Here is a 21,294-nt window from a genome sequence, read left to right as displayed (position 1 = left end):
CTCTTCTGTATTCTTGATACTTTGTTCGAAGCATCAACTTGACACCCCTGAGCCTTCACTGATATTGTAGCTCCAGGCTGCTTGCTTAATGCTGCGTATGTCGACAAGAGGTTGCCCTCTTTGGTGCACTGACCGGGTCACGGGCATGTTTGCATCTTAGCCTACCTGTAACAGACTGTGGTGCAGCACAGCCATCTCCTACCGGACACCTTTTCCTCGCCTCGCGGTTTGTATGCTCGAACGTTACAAGATGTTGCGCAAAGGTCGATCTACAACAGTACGATCTTCGCTTGGGCAGATCCCTTGCGACAGCACGGATCTCTTCCGGACGCCCCGAGTACCGACGATCGGGCAGAATCCGCGGCGCCGGAGCATTGACGATGCTATGACCTCTTGAGATGTCCATATATTGGTTCTACAACTGTAATTCAAATCCTGTACGAGCCTCCACTGGTCTGTCGAACGTATGGTCTGTCGAACGTATGGTCCATGCTTTTGCTGCCATAATTGGGATATTTCTGTCCTATGCAGACCCTACCCAGCACCAGGCGCTACTATGTTCCAGCACTATGGTTCTGCCACTGTCAATGCTATACGCACTCTATTTTCCTATATCGAATCTGGTGGGTATTGTGTTGCTGACTGCACTATCAACCCACCTCGTTATTGCCTGTAAGTATGAATTCGGCCATATTGTGCAATCTAGAACGGTCGTCGCGCCTTCCACGATGTCGAAATCATGGGTATAAACTACTAAGCATATTCTTGCCCGTTTAAACGAGGCACACATCAGTCACTCGCTCACATTGTATCGTCATGTACGCATCATTCATAACCATTACGGTGACAGCGATCTTGAGCTTGCCAGCGGTCGTTTTCGCCTTACCCCACGTGGCTAGATCAGCAGCAAACGATACATCATACCAGTACTTGACTAACAAAACTCAACCTTACGCTGTCGATGGCGCTAACCTCCCTGATATCCCCTTTGACATAGGCGAGAGTTATGCCGGACTGATGCCTATTGACAACGATGGCGGCCGAGAATTGTTCTTCTGGTTCGTCCCGTCCAGGAATCCGGCTGCAAGCGATGAAATTGTCCTCTGGCTCAATGGCGGCCCTGGCTGTTCGTCCTTGATGGGCTTCCTCCAGGAGAATGGGCCCATCAGCTGGCAAGCTGGGCAGCTTGCGCCGATGCCAAATGTCTATTCGTGGTCAAACCTCACCAATGTCGTTTGGGTCGAGCAACCAGTGGGAACAGGGTTCTCTGGAGCTAAGGGTTGTAAGTGTCCCTTTATGCTGCATTCCACACTATGGGGAGGTGTATCGATGCTGACCAAGTTAGCCGGTAATGCGACGAACGAAATCGATGTGGCTGCTCAATTCCTCGGATTCTGGAAGAACTTCATCGACACCTTCGACATGCAGGGTCGTAAGGTCTCTCTTACAGGTGAGAGCTACGCAGGAAACTATGTAAGTCAACATCGCATGCGGAGTTCGGACTTCAATACTCATTAGTAACAGGTTCCGTACATCGGAGAGGCCATGTTGGACAAGACTGGAGAAGAGGCTCAATCCTACTACGACCTCAACGGCATCCTCATATATGATCCCATCCTTGGGGATAGAAGCCTTGGGACGAATGCTCCTGTCATGGACTTTATCGATGCCAATAAAAATTTGTATGTGCACAAAATACTGCAGAAGGATCAAAACCCTGACTGTTGACAGATTTCCTATGGAGGATGATTTTGTCGACACGTTGGCCAACCTGTCAGCAGTGTGTGGCTTTGACGACATGATGAAGCAAGCTTACACCTTTCCACCGGCTGGTCACATTGCGGTGCCCGAAATCCTCGACCTCGTTACCATCGGTAGTTCTAGCGGATTTAACACGACCGTGGTGGAATGTAACTTGTGGGATTTGGTTGATGAATGTAAGTCAATGACCACTCACCAGCTAACAGTGCTGATTACTAGACATGTCTGAACTCAATTCCTGCTTCAATGTGTACTACGTGGGCCAGGCGTGCGAGTACCCTGGCTCCGTTGTTGGTGATCCTTACCATACAAATGCACCTGGATCTCCAGAGATTTACTTTGCGCGACCAGATGTGCAGAAAGCAATCAACGCTCCGGAGAACTTCAACTGGAGCGTATGTCTTCCTGATGGCGTTGAAGTCTTTGTGAACGGCTTCGACCTGTCTGACCCCTCGGCAACCAACGGCGGTCCCTTGAAAACAGTCATTGAGCGCACAAACAACGTCATCATTGGCCATGGTGAGCTTGATTTTGTGTTGATGGTCAATGGATCATTGCTGGCTCTTCAGAACCTTACATGGAACGGGGAACAAGGTCTCTCTGACTTCCCATCCAAGGAACTCTTCGTGCCCTACTACCCGCAGGGCGTCGTGGCCCAGTCTGGCAATGGTACATTGGGTCATTGGACGGAATCGCGTGGCCTGACCTTCAGCACTGTGAAGTTATCCGGTCATGAAGTCCCGGGATACCAACCGGGTGCTGCCTACAGACATTTGGAGAAGCTTTTGGGGAGAATCGAGAGCCTGGACGAGGAGTCTGATTTCAGCACGGCTCACTTGCATTGGTAGCCTTGAGAGGTAGCGTACATGAAGGCAGAGCCGGTTCGCTCACATCTTTGACAGCATAGCATTGTTAACAATAAGAAGTATTTGAAATCAACCTCCTCCAGGCCGCTACAAGTACTTTCGTACCCGATGGTGGGGAAGTAATGGAGGCAATCTGTGGAGCAAGACGGTACTTTCTGTTTTGGGCCATGGACAATGTGGAGGAATCCCTCTTTTTCCCTCCCGATCACCAGCCCTTCAACGCCCTTCCCCTCAATTGCACCCACTTCCGAAGTCCATTGACGCCCTCTGTGGCCAACCCCCGGATGAGTCCACCTAACTGGACATGCAGCCTTTGTCAATTCCTAGGCTAAAATCCCATAGCCGAGAAAGGTTGTGGTGCAGCTGGCAGGCAGGCCTTGTGACCGCCAGAATGTCCAGGGTTTTTAAGCGACGACCGGATCTTCTCTCTACTACGTTAGCCGTCCCACGAACACGACGCACTGCCGTGACAAGCACTTCATGCGTTAGACGCCGGCCTTTCACACAATCCTACACACACGACGGACCTTTCGCCTCTCCGCCTCCCCGACATATCACTCCAGGCTTGCTGAGATTATGTCTACAACGGACAGGACATGCACAAGGCGAAAGCCGTAACGAATCGGCCGGATGATCGTGCTGATGGTGCAGTGCCGCACCCTGCTGCCAACAAAACCTTCCAATTTGTAACTGCCTTACCCTCCTCCGAGTCCGAGCGCTCTCAAAACAAAGTCCTCGTCCGGTCCAACGCCTCCAATTTCCATTGGCGACGAGTCAAGAAAGACAAGAAACCAGAATCTCCTCCAGGTCGGCCTGCTCTCAGGCGCCGCTCAACAGGTCAGAGCCAGAGCTCGACGAGACCATCGCGCAGAGCCCTTGCCCCTTCGAGACCCAAGAAGTCAGAGTCCGGTTCTCCAGAAAGTGATCGGTCCTCGCCCAAGACCGAGGATGTGGAGGAGCAATATGACCAAGCTATAGAGTCGCCAACATACAGCGACGACGTTATATCGCTTCCTGAAACCAGCTTGTCGAGCCTGGTGGTATCAGGACACCATGATCCCTTCGAAACATATCCTTGCGACTTGCCGAAGGAGTTCGTCAGTCCCGTCCTCGATCAAAGTAAGTGATTGTCCCTGCGGCATTGCAATACGCACCAGAACTGATATCCCATAGTTACCTCATTCCTAACTTTGATGTTTCCGCCCGAACGAGGGCAAACCATCAGCCCTCTCGCTGGGACTTGGCTTCGCACGACCTTTCGTGACAGGGGTCTCTTCCACGCATCCCTGTTCTGTCAACTCACGCGGAACCGCGTTTTCTACGCATCGCCAGCAGAATCGCGAGAGCAAGTACAATGCTATACCGAGACCGTTCGCGGCGTACACCAGAAATTCGGTGACACGACCATGAGCTGCGAAGACGAAAACATCCTGGCCGTCTACGCTCTCTCATATCACGGAGATCTCAGACGTAGTCCTCCCGCCGTCGCCCCATCTCAAGGGCCCTTAACCACCCTACAACTCCTCCACATCTACGGCGGACGCCTCGAAACAGTGCCGGTCCATCTCCAAGGCCTCGCCAAGATGTTGACTCTACGCGGAGGCTTGTCCAAGATCCAACTTCCCGGCCTGGCCCAAGCCATCTCCTTGTAAGTTGTCGCCCGCCTTCCTCCCACTTTGATCTGGCGCTGACTTACTGTGAAAGTGGCGACATAGTCCTCGCCTGTCAAACCCTCGCCAAGCCCATGGTTCCATATGTGCCCATGCACGACAACGTAGTCGGCTACTTGAACGCAGCATCGAGAAAGACACACCCACTAGTCGGATTGGGCAAAGGATTCCGCGTCCTCCCGGAGATGCTCAACCACGAAGAAATCTCGAAGTTGTTGGTGGTCCTGAAGTGGATGATCCAATACACCTTCGCGGTAGACGACCACGTGGAGAATCGACCCGAAGCCCAAGCCCTCCGTGCACTCATGGACCAGCGCAACTTCGTCCAGCACAATCTCATGCAACTCACGCCCGATGCTTTCGAGATCGAGGAAGAACATCCCATGTCCCGCCTCGCCCGCTTAGGCACGTTGATTTACAGCATGCTCGTCGTCTTCCCGCTCCCACCGGTCGCAGCGCCGTTCCACAGATTGGCACAGGATGTCATGGCGCAATTAGCCCTGCCCACGGTCCAGAGTCGTTGGTCCGAAGCGTCGGATCTGCTGCTCTGGGTTACTGTCATGGGTGCTATCGCAGCTATCGGCTCGCCTGATCGCCAGTGGTATCTTGTTACTTTGGACCGGCTGACGCGCCGGCTCAATATCAATACCTGGGCTAGCATGAAGGAGCGGATGAAGCTGTTCTTGTGGTTCGAGTATACTAATGACTCTGATGGGCTGAAACTCTGGAGAGAGATTGAGGAGTCGAGTTTGGATAGAGTGCCGAACGCTGCGAATGCGAACGCCGACCATGTATGATGCATTCTATATGTGTGGACATAGATGGTCTCAGGGCGGATTGTTCTCATTTCTACCTTTTGTAAGAGATTGGAAGCGTGCGCTCTTGTTAGCATCCCAAGGCAGAGATATTTATATACCTGAACATCCAAAACACTTGGGAAACTGCCTTTGACAGTACTTCGACGGTAGCTTGCCTTTTACACCAGTTTATGGTATTCTTCCAGGAGAAAGTACTCATTGGAGTGGGAATACTAATTTATATATTTTATCGTCGCAGCCCACAGCGGTCTACGTAACCCATTTGACTATCCGCAGGCCGAGGACGTGAGACGAACGCCATGCTCATTTCTCATTGCTGTACCCATTCGTCGTTTCGTCATCCTGACCAGTGGCTTCTTGCCTAGACTCCCATGTAGCAGTCCCATCACGCTTCCCACGCTTTCTATGATTCACCAGGTTGTTTCATGCGACCCAAATATTGAACACCGACGCTAACATTCTTGCTCGCGAAAAGTATCGCTTACGCCCGGCCACGCCAAGCCCAGATGTGATGCCGCCCAAAACAGAGGTCTTCCAGCGATCAGCTAGAACCTAACGCAAATCCTCTCGGCAAGGAGCGCTGTACACATGTAGTGCTTCAAACTGGGCAGGGCTGTCGAGCCTAGAAATAAAATGTGAACTGATCCGCAGCTGTGCCTTCCAGTGCACAACTCCTAGACATGATCCCAACTCTCTAATGGAGCTTTTCTGCAAGTGGTGTGACCGTGGCTTCTGAATGCGGTGATGACCCAGCCGATAACGGCTGCCACTCGCCCTTGTCTTCGCGACTCTCTGTCTGGGCAGTAGGTCCTTGCTGACTTGGATGCGTATCGACTGCGAAGACGTCTGGTCTGGCTTTCTCGAACCAGCCGCCTCTCTCCCATTTGCCTGGCTCGTAGAGACAACTGTTTCGTGATTCAGACTCGGTGATACCTTTGAGCAATAAATCGACTCTCTTAAAATCAACTGGCTTCAAGATCCACCCATCGAAACCAGTCTGCATATACTTTTCCTTTTCCTTCTCAACCAGTGAAGCAGAGACTGCAAAGATTGGAACCCGGCCGTTATGCTTGGCTCGACTTGACAAGGAAGTGTTGATATGCGTCTTTTCGAATGAGCGGATCATCTTGGTCGAGGTAAAACCATCGACTATAGGCATTTGTAGATCCATCAGAATGGCGTCAAAAGCTGCAGGTTGCTCTCCGTGCGCAGATGCACATTCTTCTCCATTGACGGTCATGTAAGCAGAGTGTCCCAGTTTTTCCAATCTCCTCTTCATGATTTTGCTGTTGATAGGATCATCTTCCGCCACCAGAACGGAAAAGCCAGACATCGAAAACCTGTCTGCTGCTTCCGTCGTGTCGGACTGAGACGGCGCCCCCACTGACTCGGGCTCCTCGAAAAGCACCTTGGCCCCAGTCTTTGGCCCATCTGTCTTGTCAATATAGTCGTCGAGTATGCGGACTGGACGTAGTGGCGTTCCAGAGTCTGCGATCCTTTCGGCGCCGTAATGTTTGAGGATGGACGAAGGTATGTGCTCTTGGGGAGACGAGATATTTCTTGTTCTGCTAGGAGACAATGGAGCTCCCGCTGAAGACGACGATGGGCGTTTGGCGTGGCTCACTGAGTCCTGGGACTGGTTACTCCTTTCTTGGAAGAGGCGCAACGGCTCTTGGATAGCGTTGATAAGCCTGTCGGCGTCACTCTTTTGGCTGGCCTCGCTCTTCACACTAGCACCACTCTTGCCACTCTTCATGCTTGTCAAACTCTGCATGCTTTCTCCACTTTCCCTGCGCACCAGAGTTCCAGGCTCAGGGTCAGGCTTGGGGTTCCTGTAAACCAGGGTGACCTCACCTTCCTTTGGATGTGGCGTAGGAGGTAGGCTACTAGGACGGGATGAGGGGAGCGCCTTGGGTGTGTCCCTCTGAGAGGTTTCCTCGCTGTCAAGATCAAAGCCTAGAAGTATGACGAAGCGCGAGCCTTTCCCCTCTTCCGTCTTGACACGCAATTGTCCGTTCATATGCCTGATTGTTCGAGCCACCACCGCTAGGCCGAGGCCTAGGGCCATTTGTTGGCTGCTAGGCGTCTCGAAGAAAGGATCAGCCGAAAGGAGCTTGGACTCGTTTGAATCCTCCTCGTATGTAACTTCCTCGAGTTCTTTGAATAAAGCGTCGACTTTAGCTTGCGACATTCCAACACCAGAATCTTCAACAACCACCTCTATTTCGGTCTTACCGTGAGGTGGAGTGGAAGCAGAGAGAGCTGCCTCTACAATAATCCTTCCTTCGTTCGTATGCTGAATGGCGTTCGAGATGAGGTTGGACACAACCTGGCGGACTCGGCGATGGTCACCGATGACCTTCGTGGGTAAGTCGGGCGCGATCGAAACATGATACTCCAGATTTTTGCGTTTCGCATCCCCAATGAAAGGGTCTGTGGCTTCTTTGAGCGCTTGCAAGAGATCAAAAGATTCGTCCTTGACCATGCTTTGTCCACCCTCTGTCTTGGTAAGGTCCAGGAGATCGTTGATCACGTAAACCAACGATTTCGAGGCGGAGTGCGAACGCGATAGGTTTTCACGGGTATCCGTGTCAAGTTGCCCCTCTAATGCTATCTCAAGATAGTTGATGATTGCATTCAGTGGTGTCCGTACTTCGTGCGCGGAGTTGGCCAACAGGAGGCGCGTCAGCTGGCTGTTCTGGAGCGCCGCTTCCTTCTGACGCCAGACATCAATGAACTTTCCATAGACGAGACACAGGACGGAAGCAGTTTCTACTTCCTCATCAGTCCAATCTCGACACCGACCGATGATAGTTTCGCTCCAGGCTTTGAAGCTACTGCGAGGCTCCAGGTAGCCTTCAGTCCCTTCTCTGACGAACTTCTCATACGGATTGCCTGCCCACTTGACTTCTTGCAAGACTCCTTTGCGGAAGAATGCAATGAAATCACCTCCACCGGTTGATAGCGGCACGTAGAGAACACCCGCAACGAATTTCCACCCGGGTTCGTATCGGAGATCCGGGAAGTCGTTGCTGATATCCTGGGAACAAAACACAGAAGTCGTTTTTCTCATTCGCAGATATTCAACCATGGCAAGAACTTCTTGGAGATGACCTCTGGACCTTCCCATGACTTTCGTCTCGTCTCGGATTGAAAGAACGCCGACGTCGGCATCAAAGAGTTTCAGGAGGTCTTCTGATGAAGCTACGATATACCCAGACGGATTTGTAGCAGAGGAGGTCGTGTTGATGAGTTTGCGTGCTTGAAGTCTTGACGCATAAGAGAGACGCTCGACATTTCGCGATGCTGTATCTCCAACGAGACGGCACATCTTGCGAATGGGGAACGAAACCCGCATACCACTTTGCCCATAAGAGTGACAAGCTATCAAGCCCCACAACTCGTTGAAAGCATTGATGGAGATGGACATCGACGATCGCACCGCCATATTAGCGAGGTATTTCAAGTGAATGGGTGACATTGCTCGCAGGTTCGCATGTGTCATGTCCAACGGCTTCTCAAGGTCTTCCATAGTCCTGCATACTAGACGAGCCGTTTCTAGATCACGATCATAAAGAAGCCGAACTTTGTTGATTTTGTACAGTTCTCTTGCCTGCTTAGGGATGTCTGATGCTGGAAAGTTCAACCCCTTAAAAAGGTCTCGTGTTGCCCTTGGGTCGACGAGTTCGGCAACGACTCGTCCATTGAAGGACTGGTCAAATTGATAGATCATGACTCGATGGAACCCCGTCAGTTCTTTGACGATGCCAATTAGGACTTTCAAAAAGACTGGAAGGGACGGAGCATTCGAGAGTTGTTCTTGCACCTGTGACATGATGTTGAATACCTCCATGGCTGCGGCTTCGGTTCGCTTTTTGCGTGCACTCCTAAGAACACGCAACGGTTTGTTGATGTTGACGGTGCTGTCGGTCAATTCCTCTTGTGTTGGGTTGCTCCCGAGGGTATCTTCCGGGTGTTCGGGAGTTATGTCATCCTTGGGTCTTAGCGGATTCATCTGGTCGTCCTCGATTTCAAATTCGCAGATGATCAGCCCAGGGTCACTTTCTGACAGATGCATTGCACACCAGAGTTTCCGCGTCCTTGCATGAGGAGGCTTTATGGAAAGCATGAATACGTCTGGCCCGTTCGACGATGCATCTCCAGCACCTTCATCCCTAATAAAATCGAGGTGGTCAAGAAGGTTGTCCGCTTGCTCATCGCTGAAGATGTCCAGGAACGAGTCAATTTTGAACAGTTGCTGTGGCGTGTAACCGAGAATCTTAGCAGAGTTCTCGCTGGCCACACGGACGACAAATTTCTCGTCTTCCTCTCTGAGAGCAACGAGAAGCCCAAAACTCTGTATCGCACCGGGTATGTGTATAGGTTCGTCTTCACATCGTTGTAGTGTTTCGCCGTCTCTGCCAGTGACAACGGCGTGTCCTCCATCAGTCACTATGTGTTTGAAGCGAGCCGTCACCAGGGCAGGTTCCTGTGCCATCGCCAAAGAGACTCCTCCTGACATACTGGACACTTCTGACTTGGATGAATGGCCATCTGATGACTGAAGAATATTGGCAAGCACCCCACTGTCAACGTGGATGGTGGCCTGTCTGCCTGTAGAGGTGCTCCTGCGGTGGCTCTCGCGGCTACGCTCACGCTCGCGCTCCGAAGCCGGTTCTCCGGCTTCTGATATTGTCTTCTGTCCTGATGCTGACGGATTGGGCGGAGATCCAGCCACTCCTGATGGGCCTCGCGCCGTCGATGTCCTTGAGCCTGCAACAGGCCTCATTCCGGGAAATCCTGAACCTGATTCTCCCCTAGGCATGGGGGTGGCGGTAGGATCAATGGACACAGCCGAGCGAATAGGGAAGACGCGATCTATCGACATGGGGCTGAGAGCGGAATGGCCATCGTCTGATCTCAAGGACGGCGCGGGTGATACTGGGCCCTCTGCCCTTCCTGTGAACATGCTGACTTGCGATTGGGTAGGTCCTATGGGAATCCATGTCGGCCGCTGTATGGCACGTTTTTTCTGTGCTTCTGTCCGTGGCTGTTGGCTCCGAGACTCCTCAGCCGAGGTGCGAGCAGATGATTGACCTTTCGGCGAGTCCGACTCATGGATTGAAGGAGGTCTTGACATCTTGGGCCAGTCAATGACTCACAAGATGATGATTCCTACTATTTGGCGAGCGGCTGGGTAGCGGATGTTGTGCCGCCTTCCCAAAGGTGTAGCTTCCCAGCCGGGATCCTCCACAAACAATGGCATCAAGTGCCACTCTAGAGCAAGCGCATCACTATCCAACTGCGTTGTGTTCCCAATGTGTCTCAGTTCCTAGCTTGAGTCAAACATTTGGCTGTTCCTCCTATTGCCTGGCCGCTGTTCTTGTGATTGATGGGATTGGGTCGGTTCGTTGGATGTGGCGTCCTGATGGGTGGTGGAGGGCTCGATCAAGGGCAGGAAAGTGTCCCTGATGTTCATGTATCTGTGCAACGATGCAATAAGGCTGGATTGCCGCAATGCACTCGTCTAGTGACACTGGACTGGGTGGTAGATGTGAGAGAACTGTCCCGAACGCCGTTGGCGAAGTTGAAGATAACAGTAATCGAAGGGTCGTCGAGGGACGGGAAGTTCGAGACGCCCAATTCTCTGATTAAGATGGAGGAGTCGACAATGAATGGACTGCGATCTGAACAATGCAAGAACAGTCAAGTACAGAAACAATAGGTGACTTAGGTAGTATACGAGAGTGCGAAAGGAGAGAAAAGCAACCGCCACCAACTTTACTGCTGAAGTTGCCCTCGTGGGTAGACGAAAAGGCGGGATGCGCAATTGAAGAAAATGGATGGGTCATGGATGTTTGGATGAGAAACGCAGTTTTGGTTGGCGCATTGGAGCGCCTAGAAGTTAGAAATCTAGCCTAACGAACAGTCGCCCAGGGACTAAAGGCACAAAAGCCCGGCGAGCGGCCAGCTGTGGCCCTGTGGTGTGGGCTTTTTGGATCTTGATCGAACCTGCTCCTCCGTGCTCCGGCTCCCTTCCCCTTCGTTTCTTCGATCATCTCATCGCATCCCGTGTCAGATGTCTGAATCTGCCTCCATAGGGTATGCATCGGTCGCTGTCAAGTGGAGCACTGACATGACTCTAGACTTTCCCATGTATCCTGCTTTTCGGGACCTTGTCCCCCTAGATAACCCAGGCAAGTTAGGCATTATTAAGTCCTGGGCCTTTATTCTGTGGCTCTCTCCCACATCTGACCCTGAATCCTTGCGCCTGAGCAGTCACAGGAGCCGAATAAATATATGATCTTCATGCTTGAAGGAGACCCAAAGTCCTGTGGTCATCTCTTCTCCATTGAAAAAACAAGGCACCCACCATATCTAGTTGCAGATCTCTGCCACTATGGATGATCATGAGCAAACTCTACTCTGTTATGGCCACTCAGCTGGTACTCGCAAGGTTGTCTCTGGCATCCGCAAGGCTTCGAAAACACTTGCGTTCAGGCCCAGGAACTCGGGCCCCGTTACCGATGCAAAACAATTTCTTCAAGCCACAAGATGCAGGCTCTCTGCGACGTGACGAAATGTCTTCGGTCAGTCTCGGCTGCCGTGGCGAGTCGCGAAGGAGAAGGCGACAGGGTCCAGCCCCAGGGAGCCACACCGGCGCAGTCAGTTTCCCCTTGGCACACAGCATGCAATTGTTAGGTAAGCAGCAAACAATCCCATGCTGCTATCGACGGCATTTCCCGCGAGGCACACGCCATGTCAACAGTATTCAAAACGACGTCTGCTGGCAAGAGAACATGAAACGCAAAGACAGACGACCCCCAGAAGAGGTTCATCTGGCAACGTATATATATCGTAGAAAGGTTACGCCGACAAGACTGGCAACACCAGGAAACTCTAATCGGGAAATCCCGCCATTCCTTACAAGTCAATAGAATATACTCTGTAGCAGTGTGGCGTGTGCGCGGCGGGATGTTGTTGTATGGGACGGCACAATCATCCTGCGAGCCGTTGACAGTTTCATATTCTGCTGATCGATCTTGTTGATGTATGCAGATCGTTCTTGGTATATACTACAGTATAGTTCCTGATTGGGTTGCGATATCTACGAGATTTCGATATTGTTATGGTCGTTGCCTCAGCCTCAACGATGGCTTTTCAGTCAATGAGCTTAGTGAAGCCCACTACCTTAGGTAAGTGAGGCAAAAGGTTTCTCCAGTATAAGTTAAAGTGCCGGTCTTGGCAAGAATTAACCCGCTGACTTCGGCTCTGAAATCAACTCTGTCAACAACACATGTAGACAGACACCTTGCAAAGGAGTGACAACGATCGTTGCGGTTGAACCTCATCAAAGCCCAAAAGAAAAAACTTGTCCAGAGAGGCGCGTCCAGATCAAGTCTTCTGCGGAAAAGGTCTGCACAAATAATCTGATCAACCTGTCGCGTGTTTCCGCTTTCAATTTCCGGACCTCCACATAATAGGTCGCAAAGGCCCGAGGGGCCAAGGGTCACCATGTCAATTGGCAAATACGTCCATCCTACAACCTATCCCAGCCTGGCTGACGATGAGATCTCTGTAATCAACAAGATACACGACTTCACCGAGAAGTATTTCCAGGATGCGCGCTTTGACGCGTCCCATGATTTCGACCATGTCAAGCGAGTTGTCAACAACGCGCTTGTCATCCTTGAGAAGGAGGAAGAACGCCGGAAACTAAGGGCCATGCCCGCGTTGAACCCTTTGTTCGTCATTCTAGGTGCACTGCTTCACGATGTTGAGGACAAGAAATACGTCACCGCAGACTCAAAAGAATCGCCGTTGGCTAAGGCCGTCTTGGACACCGGCATGTCCACGGAATACGCAGAACAACTGCGACTGTTGGTGGAAGGAGTCTCGTACTCGTCCGAGATCAAGGACCCGCAGCATGTAACAGACCTGATCGAAGTGATTCCAGAGCTTGCAGTTGTGCAAGACGCGGACCGTCTCGATGCCATTGGAGCCATTGGCATTGGTAGATGTTTCACCTTTGGAGGCGCCAAAGGCGCAAGGAGTTTGGCTGATTCAATCCAGCATTTCGAAGACAAGTTGCTGAGGCTGGAGTCGATGATGAAGACCGAAGCAGGAAAGACCATGGCCGAGGAGAGGTCGAACCGTATTCGTGAGTTCATGGGTTGGTGGCAGGATGAAATCGGTCAATGAATATTGACCCAGGACACGCTTACTCCTCGTTGCCACGTGTGCAACAAGCTTTCACGCGTTCTCCTGATGCTCGAGACGTTGGCAACAGCCTGTCCGCAAGTCACCACCGAGCTTACTTCGACCATCCGAATATCTCTAGCTTGCACAAGCGGCATTGTGCTCAAGTTTCCAAAGCCTCACCTGGCTCACCAAGATCCTCGCCCGCTTGTTCCAGAGGATCGGACTTCTCCCGAGTCACCGAGTGAGGTGTTACCTCCGTAGACGCAATCTTTGGCGGAGGTGCAAGGGGTGTGCCTTTTCTCGACGGAGCATTATCTGCTTCAGCGCTTTTCTTTGCTCCCTCCGCGAACATATCTTCGAAGCCAACTCTCGGAGACGGTCCAGCATGGTGTCTTCCTTTCCGTGCTTTGGACGGAGCAGGGCCGGATGGAGGCGGTGCGTTGGGATTCATCATCGGCGGTGGAGGGACGTTAGGATTGACCATTGGTGGAGGAGGCAGGTCTTGGATTGGCGCAGGCGAGAAAGCGTTGACATTGTCGCCAGCTTGTCCGTCTTCGGCGGTCTTCTTGTCCGCATCAAACAGACTCTCACCTGGGGCTTGGATCTCTTCGCCCAGTCCCACAGGTAGGCGATGGAGAGCACCGAAGCCAAGTACAGCTCCTACTGCACCTTCCCCGCCCCATCCTCTTCGAGGCACGAGTTCAACCTCCCTGACCACGTCGAATTCTGAGTTGTAGACCCAAAGAACCAAGCTCCTGTTTAGGTGATCTTCGACCAGTTCGCCGAGGGCCGCCTCTCCTTTCAACGTGCCGCTGGGCGAGCCCAAGATGTAGTCGCTGTGTGGTAGAAGCCCAGCTTGATGCGCGGGAGAGAGAGGAGAGGGAACGGTCAGGACGTGCCAGATGTTTTGCGTCGAGTTGAGCGGTGCGAGTTGTAGACTTAGTCCTAGGCTTTCTGGGGGGGCCGGTACAGTGATTGTCAGGGAATGTGATTTTTGGCCCTGGTAGAGTGACTTAGAGCCGGCTCAGAAGATGCATGTTTAATTCCTACCTTTGCATTCCACAAGTCGAGAGAGCAGTATCCGCCTGCACAGTTGCGCAATTCAGTAGTGAACAGATCCGGGTCTGGCGAGTCCTTTGGGAAGTGTCAGTTATCGCCATCAAGTCTTCTGTCTCACAACGTACTATAAAGTGCCCGTTGATTCCAATGATGAAGTCGAACCAGGGTTCCAGAGGCAGTTCTTTGTTTGTGTTCCGCAGGACTTGAAAGCCATATGAGTCGTCTGAGGGGGCTGTGTCGTTTTGCCGCGGCCCCGGTTCCCCGTCAAGACGCGCGATGAAGCGATTGAGAGCGCCGAACATCTTGGGATTGTTCCAGCAGGATGTCGTCCGATAATGTTCAGTTCTGAACTTTCCAACTGCGCTGCGATGAACCTGCAAATGGTACCAGACACGTGTTTCGTCGCATTGGACGCGTGCTGCCGAAGATCTGCCACAGGTGGAGATCAGCAGATGGTGACTTCACATCTTCCGTCAATCTACACCTCCAACCTCTACTTTGTTTGGCCAACACGAATGACAGGGACGAGTCTAGTATCAAGGTACGATTATAGCTGTTGCATTCAAGGAAGAAACATGGCGACATCTGTATTATGCCGAGAATAACAGAGGCCAACGAATACACAATACTGGCGTCCTAATTTCGGTATCGGCGACGGTCGCTTTATGACAAAGTAGGATAAAGCATCCTAGTCACGCAGACCCCCTTTCTCTGGGTCAGTCCAAATACGCTCTGTGTATGACCAAGCTCCTTTGGCCATCTGACTCTGGAGACTGGCTTCCCAAATGATAAGAAGAGTTCCCAATTGCAGATTCGAAGAAACAAAATAATATGCATTTCCTAGTATCAAGGTGTCTTAGACCTCGTCCGTGGAGGTTTGGGTCAGCCTTTTCAGTGGAAGACTACCTAGATATTTTCAATCTGTATTGCGGCAACTGAAAACAAGGCATGTGGCATGTGCTTTGCGGTCCAGTGTCCTGCGCGGTAATCGAATGCCGTAAGCACGGCAAAGGAATACCGTCAACACAGCAGACATAGATCTCGGCATATGGCGCTAAGTCACCCGAGGGGCCCCGTACCGGCCCCGTATGCCTCTCCATGGTGTCCCAGTACGTGGGGTGCATTAGCTCCGTTTGGTAGAGGACTGCTCCTGCTTTACTAAAGCCTTCGCCATCACGGCTACTATCATGTAAAGTGGTTATTCTTCACACTCTGGACAGCTTAAGCAATGGTGACATCTGAAGCCACTGTTGGGAAGACCCAGGAGTCGCGCGTGGCAATAGTCACTGGTGCAGCTCAAGGAATGTAAGCACGCCGTGCATTTCAAAATTCATCAAAGAGATCGCTGACATAGTTCGGGGGCCACAGTGGAAAAGCCATTGCTCTTCGATTAGCTAGAGATGGCTTCTCTGTCTGTGTGAACGACATAACAGCAAATCAAACAGCCATCGACGAAGTAGTCGAGTCGATACGCGCCTTGGGCCGAGAGTCATGCGGATGTGCTGCAGATGTCTCACAGGGCGCTGAAGTGCAGACTTTGGTCTCGACCTGCGTGGAAAAACTCGGACCCTTGGATGTTATGATTGCGAATGCAGGCATTTGCCAGGTGAAATCGCTGCTGGAGCTGAGTGAGCAGGAAGTTCGCCGAATCTTCGACATCAACGTCGTCGGCGTCTTCAATTGCTTCCAGACAGCGTCAAAGCACTTCATTGCTCAGAAGTCCCGCGGGAAGCTCATCGCCGCTGCGAGTGTCGCAAGTTTCAAAGCGTTCCCCATGTTAAGTCATTACAGCTCCACCAAATTCGCGATCCGGGGACTCGTGCAAGGTTTCGCGCAGGAAATGGCTCCCCACGGGATCACGGCCAACGGATACTGTCCCGGTATTGTGGGCACGTCAATGCTCGACATGATAGACGATGTCATGGCCAAAGCAAGCGGTGGACAGTCAGGGGACGCCAAAGCAGGATTTGGGAAAATGATTGCCTTGGGAAGATTGAGTGAGCCAGAAGATGTGGCAAAGCTTGTCAGCTATTTGGCTGGTCCTGATAGTGATTATATGACTGGCCAAAATATTGTGATAGACGGGGGAATCATACTCACTTAGGAAAATGTACGTGGGCCATCCCCAATTTCGAATGAAATCAGACCATGGCGTTTCAAGTCGCGCTATAGTTGTTTTGTGACTCGTGATTCTTTCGGGACAGGATGGGAAGAGGACAGGCGAGCTTTTGGAATAACCTTTGTCCAAGTACAGCATCGCTGTCCGTTAGAGACTTATGTTACCAGTCCTGAAGGCTTCTTGTGGTCTGAACGATTGTATAGAGGGCTCTATTTTCTTTGTACTTGCCGGATAGGCTCTGCCAGCCTATACCTAATGGAAAAGGGGTAAAGAGTTGTGTAGATGCTCGTGATGATCCTATGATAGCCATGTATTGACAGGATGACCCATGGAGAGTCGGGTATGGGCGTATCAGTGCAAAGATTCATGGGTTTTCCCTGGTGGACCAATTCTTAGCTGTGTGGCCGTGGCAAGGTCCACAAGGCCGGGCAAGGTTGACTTTATATAAGACTTTACTTTGGCCACGACGACGAGGTTTGTCAGACATTAACTTTGGCGTCATGACCACCATGTAAACAAGTGTTATATATGGCTATTTACTTCTTACATGCTTCCAACCCTTACACACATCATACCTGTCTTACACCCCCTATCCTACTGTTCGACAAGGTCATCGTGGTTTTGCAGAAGTGCCTGGGCTTTGATCCCTGCCGGATCCTACGCTACCAGCCTCGAGTCCTTCCTAGACAGTTAAGGGAAACATCATTTTCGCCGTACATTGACGCCGTGCAGCCGAAATCGGATCTTAGGCGCCGCGTTTCTCACGCATCGCCCTCAAAACCTGCCCGCGTACGGCCTGTTCCCTTTCCCTTCCAGGATCTCCTTGAAGTATTCCTCAAATGTAATCGGCTTGAAATCGGGATACAACTCTCTTGCGTCCAGATAGCCGAGATAGAGAGCAACCTTTCTTGTGTTGTCTTCACGGTAGTATTTCGACATATTGTATTCCTGACTCCAAAGACCCATCTGCAATCCGATGTTCGTGGGATCAGCATCGACAGCCTGCTTGGCTTTGGTGATGACAGCTTCTATTTCCTCCAAGGAAAATGGCTTTTTGTCGATGCTCTCGCCAGAAAGTTTCTCTGCTAGAGCGTAGATCTCGTTCTGACTCAGTTCATCCGACCACGTGAAGACCTTCTTGTTCAATGTCCGCGGGTCCCTAATGATGCGAGCCACAAAGGGGCCAATGTCGCGTAAATCAGTCAGGAGATTGGGCGCGTTACCGTCACCGTAAAGCTTGTTCTCTCCCAGGAAGTGGAACTCGTCCAGTTTGCCAGAAGGCAGCGGTGGGAACGAAATCTGGTGCCAGAATCCCGTGTCGATGATAGTGTATGGCAGATGGAGTTTGAAGATGAGGTTGTACACTTCTTCCTTGGCGTCACGGAGTGCCATGATACCGCCTGGGGGACAGACGGTAATGAAGCCACAGGGGACAAAGCGTGTGACCCCGGCAGCTTTGGCCGCTCTGGCAAAGTTCAGTTGACTCTGCTGGGATTCAGGACCAATGCTGCTGATGACAGTATCGAACGGCGTGAGGACAGAGGCATTGACCTTTTTGCTAAGATCAATAGAAAGAATTGAGAAGCCACGGTCTGCGAGAGCGCGAACTGCTGGCTTGTCCGCCGACGCTGGACGGACTGCGATGCTAATGTCCTGCCACCGAGATCTTAGCCTCAATGTGCCGACTAAGTTCTAGGCAGAGTCAAAACTCACGAAGCTACCATCTCTGGCCAGTCCCTCGAGGATCGAAGCACCAGTCTCGCCGGTAGCACCTAGCAAGAGCACTTTTGTTTTGGACATGGTCGATGTCCTCGATGATGACCAAGTGGAAACAGAGGTCTGGAATCGGGAAATTCGTTGACAATGCAACGTTTGTTTCTACCGTCGGTACTGCATCTTCTTGTGGAGCTCGACGATTGCGGATTGTGTTGTATACTCATGCGGAGTCAGAGCGTCTGCACCTGTTTGGGCACGATCACTCACTTCACGTGCCTAAAAAAGGAAAAAGGAACGGTTGACATGCAGCAGGTGAGCAACACACTCCGCAGCACCTTTCCCCTCGGGAAGCTGAAGGCTAGCTTCATGTATGCCCGCGCTAACACGAGTGGGGCGGGTCAACCTAACCGAGTGGGCCAGGGCCGGTATTCGACTACCGAATCTCCCCGGGCATGACCCTGGCCTACTGCAAGATCCCACACCACGACGGCCCACGAAGAGTAAGTGTCGTAGAAGATCATAGCGTGTTCGTGGGAGTCAGTACTCAACCACTCCAGCAGCGGCAGAGCCAGCAACACAAGAGTCGCCATCATCCTCGCGTGGAGGGCAAGGCAATCTTGGAAGAGCAGAGCACTAGGCGTAGATAAAACTTGTATATCAAATTGGAATCCAAGCATCTGACATGCACTAGTATAGACAATTTCTTGTATGTCTAGACCCTGTACATTCGAGTTCAGTAAGATACTAATGCTAAATAACCGCTATCACACCACAATTTCCTTCGGTGAAGACAAGATGTGCCCGGGATATCCATCCTCGATTTCCTTGTTCAATACATTGATGTAGGTAGGTATACCTCCAAAATAGAGAAGAGTCCTGTGCAACTTGGATTCAATGTTGGCACCGACATACCATGACTTGACATCCATGGCACTCTGGGCGACCACCGTCTGCGCGAAAAGGTGGTTAACCTGGTGGCTCCACTTCTCCGCTGCTTCCTGCTTGGATTCAATGCGGTCGTAGTGGTGTTTTTCGAGGTATGATATCGTCTTTCCGATCCAGTCGGCGACGGTGTCAATGACCATAGGTCCATTTGCAAATGGAACCTGGGGTCCGAAAATCATGAACATGTTAGGGAAACCAGGCAGTGTGACGCCGTATGATGTCGTCAATTCTCGCTTGAACACGTCAGCAAGGCTCTCGCCATTACTGCCGTGGATGCCGATGTTTCCTAGGGTGCCGGTGACGGCGTCGAAACCTGGTGAGTTCGATTAGCTGCGGTTCGTTGGAGACGGATTATAGTATGGAGCTCACCTAAAGCGAATATGATCATGTCAAATTCATACTCTTTGCTGCCCAACTTCACACCCTTTGGCGTGATCTCCTCGATAGGATCGTTTTTAATATTCACAAGCTCGACGTTGGGGCGGTTGAATATTGAGTAGTAGTTGTGCCCGGCAGGTGGTCGTTTGGAAAAGATTGGGTATGTAGGGCAGAGTAACTCTGCCTTTTCCTTGTCGTCCACGATAGCTCGGATCTTCTTGCGAACATATTCAGACGCCACAGCATTGGTCTTGGGGTTGGTGAGCGTGTCTGAGAAGGTCTCAAAGAAATAATGGAAACCACCCTTTTCCCATCCGGCATCGAGAACACTTTGAATGGCTTCATCGTTCTCCAAGTCTTCGAACTTCAATTTGGAATCGATAATGTCGAAGCCCATCGAATGGGTTCGTGCGCGGTGGCAGATCTCTTCATAACTTCCCTTGATCGCGTCCATTTGTTCTGAGCCGATAGGGTAATTGCGGGCTGGGACAACGTAGTTGGGTGTCCTTTGGAACATTGTGAGCTTCTCCGCGTTGTGAGCAACGATAGGCGCAACCTGGACAGCAGTGGCCCCTGTTCCAATAAGGCCTATCTTCTTGCCTTTGAAGTCGATCTTTCTGTTGGGCCAAAGGCCAGTCTGGTACCATTCGCCTTGGAAGGAGTCGAGGCCAGCGAAGGGTGGCTTGAGTGGAGTGGCCAGGACGCCGGCCGCTGTAATCAGGTATTTGCAAGTAAAGGTTTCGTCCTTGTTGGTGGAGACTTTCCAGGTGTTGTTTGACTCATCACGGTGGGCACCTGTGATGCGAGTGTTCAACGTAATTTGGTTCCGAAGACCCAAGTAGTCGGTCATCTTGTTCAAGTATTGCTCCACCTCCGGTTGCTGGGGGTAGCGCTCTTTCCATGACCAGTCCATTCCCAGTTCCTCGAGGAATGTGAAGATGAAAACCCAGCTTTCGCTATCAGTTCGGGCGCCTGGATACCGATTCCAGTACCAAGTCTCATAGAACGTCAGTCTAGTCTTGTGAGGAGTCTCCAGAAAACAAAAGAGCTAATGCAGTGGAGGGTGATGCCAGTGAACATAATGAAGAGAATGTGACTTACACCTCCAACTCCAGATGCAGCGTCGAAGACACGGGCAGAAATGCCACGCTTTCTCAGCTCATACAACATGCGAAGACCGGCAAAGCCGGCGCCAATGATCAACGCATCGAATGAGTCGTCGGCGCCATCTTTGTGACCATTCGCGCCATTGACACCATTCGTGCCGTTCACCACATGATTACCATTCATACCATTAGTAGTACCATTTGTGCCGTTCACACCATCGACTTTAACGTCCGGAACGAGAACCCCTTGCGCAGACATTGTCGATTATGTCGAATTGATGGGAGGGGCTTATTTGGCATATAAAGAATTAGGCCGCATGGGATGGGCTTTACTTATAAACGCCTTTGAACTCCACGGAATGCCCTTGAACTCCACGGAGTATCGTTGGGAGACAAGTCCTCTGTCGAGTTCGACCCCAGCTTTGCGGGAGGTCGTCGTGGGGTGAAACCGGGCAAGCGGACCCCGGCGCAGTATCACCGAAGTCTGTGCGTGCGCAGATCGATTGCACCGGGAAAGATCCCAACTAGTAGATGGCTACATATGCAGGGTAAAGTTGTGCACATGATCATCAAGGATGGTGTGCGGAGAAGGGACACCGACACGACCAAATCACACTGAGTTGTCCATGCGAGGTCTGGTAGATCTAGTGTTAG

The 21,294-nt window shown here is 51.5% G+C and overlaps 8 protein-coding genes across 8 annotated transcripts; 4 read left to right on the top strand and 4 right to left on the bottom strand.

Annotated features, from left to right (window-relative positions):
• The first annotated feature begins 32 nt into the window (after positions 1-32).
• Positions 33-2,742, top strand: EDD37DRAFT_628838 (carboxypeptidase 4). Its single transcript, XM_062816456.1, has 6 exons — positions 33-672; positions 794-1,282; positions 1,346-1,473; positions 1,525-1,682; positions 1,732-1,937; positions 1,981-2,742. Exons 1-6 carry the CDS (start codon positions 399-401, stop codon positions 2,607-2,609), a joined length of 1,884 nt encoding a protein of 627 aa, XP_062670966.1. The 5' UTR covers positions 33-398; the 3' UTR covers positions 2,610-2,742.
• Positions 2,743-2,758: 16 nt separating this feature from the next.
• Positions 2,759-5,249, top strand: EDD37DRAFT_628834 (uncharacterized protein). Its single transcript, XM_062816455.1, has 3 exons — positions 2,759-3,746; positions 3,801-4,275; positions 4,332-5,249. Exons 1-3 carry the CDS (start codon positions 3,224-3,226, stop codon positions 5,092-5,094), a joined length of 1,761 nt encoding a protein of 586 aa, XP_062670965.1. The 5' UTR covers positions 2,759-3,223; the 3' UTR covers positions 5,095-5,249.
• A 202-nt stretch (positions 5,250-5,451) lies between these two features.
• Positions 5,452-10,381, bottom strand: EDD37DRAFT_375976 (multi-sensor signal transduction histidine kinase). Its single transcript, XM_062812032.1, has one exon. The coding sequence runs from the start codon at positions 10,253-10,255 to the stop codon at positions 5,810-5,812; it is 4,446 nt and encodes a 1,481-aa protein (XP_062670964.1). The 5' UTR covers positions 10,256-10,381; the 3' UTR covers positions 5,452-5,809.
• A 2,093-nt stretch (positions 10,382-12,474) lies between these two features.
• EDD37DRAFT_375922 (uncharacterized protein) lies at positions 12,475-13,397 on the top strand. The gene has a single exon (XM_062812031.1). The coding sequence runs from the start codon at positions 12,631-12,633 to the stop codon at positions 13,315-13,317; it is 687 nt and encodes a 228-aa protein (XP_062670963.1). The 5' UTR covers positions 12,475-12,630; the 3' UTR covers positions 13,318-13,397.
• Positions 13,398-14,739, bottom strand: EDD37DRAFT_375921 (GRASP55/65 PDZ-like domain-containing protein). The gene is made up of 3 exons (XM_062812030.1): positions 14,502-14,739; positions 14,368-14,451; positions 13,398-14,317 (listed from the first exon to the last, which is right to left on the bottom strand). The coding sequence occupies exons 1-3, from the start codon at positions 14,676-14,678 to the stop codon at positions 13,478-13,480; spliced, it is 1,101 nt and encodes a 366-aa protein (XP_062670962.1). The 5' UTR covers positions 14,679-14,739; the 3' UTR covers positions 13,398-13,477.
• Positions 14,740-15,409: 670 nt separating this feature from the next.
• Positions 15,410-16,536, top strand: EDD37DRAFT_375918 (uncharacterized protein). Its single transcript, XM_062812029.1, has 2 exons — positions 15,410-15,681; positions 15,745-16,536. The coding sequence occupies exons 1-2, from the start codon at positions 15,605-15,607 to the stop codon at positions 16,478-16,480; spliced, it is 813 nt and encodes a 270-aa protein (XP_062670961.1). The 5' UTR covers positions 15,410-15,604; the 3' UTR covers positions 16,481-16,536.
• Positions 16,537-17,024: 488 nt separating this feature from the next.
• On the bottom strand, positions 17,025-18,532 carry EDD37DRAFT_628828 (isoflavone reductase family protein). The gene is made up of 2 exons (XM_062816454.1): positions 18,209-18,532; positions 17,025-18,148 (listed from the first exon to the last, which is right to left on the bottom strand). The coding sequence occupies exons 1-2, from the start codon at positions 18,293-18,295 to the stop codon at positions 17,270-17,272; spliced, it is 966 nt and encodes a 321-aa protein (XP_062670960.1). The 5' UTR covers positions 18,296-18,532; the 3' UTR covers positions 17,025-17,269.
• A 443-nt stretch (positions 18,533-18,975) lies between these two features.
• Positions 18,976-20,824, bottom strand: EDD37DRAFT_563347 (putative cyclohexanone monooxygenase; the record flags this gene model as incomplete). The annotated part of the gene is made up of 3 exons (XM_062813960.1): positions 18,976-19,469; positions 19,526-20,531; positions 20,636-20,824. The coding sequence occupies 3 exons, from the start codon at positions 20,822-20,824 to the stop codon at positions 18,976-18,978; spliced, it is 1,689 nt and encodes a 562-aa protein (XP_062670959.1).
• Between the last annotated feature and the right edge of the window lie 470 nt (positions 20,825-21,294).

Source organism: Exophiala viscosa (assembly GCF_022695815.1).
Source record: "Exophiala viscosa unplaced genomic scaffold EDD37scaffold_4, whole genome shotgun sequence".
Taxonomy (NCBI): Eukaryota; Fungi; Ascomycota; class Eurotiomycetes; order Chaetothyriales; family Herpotrichiellaceae; genus Exophiala; species Exophiala viscosa.
Note: the sequence above shows the minus strand (reverse complement) of the source record. Positions and strands in the feature narration are given on the sequence as shown.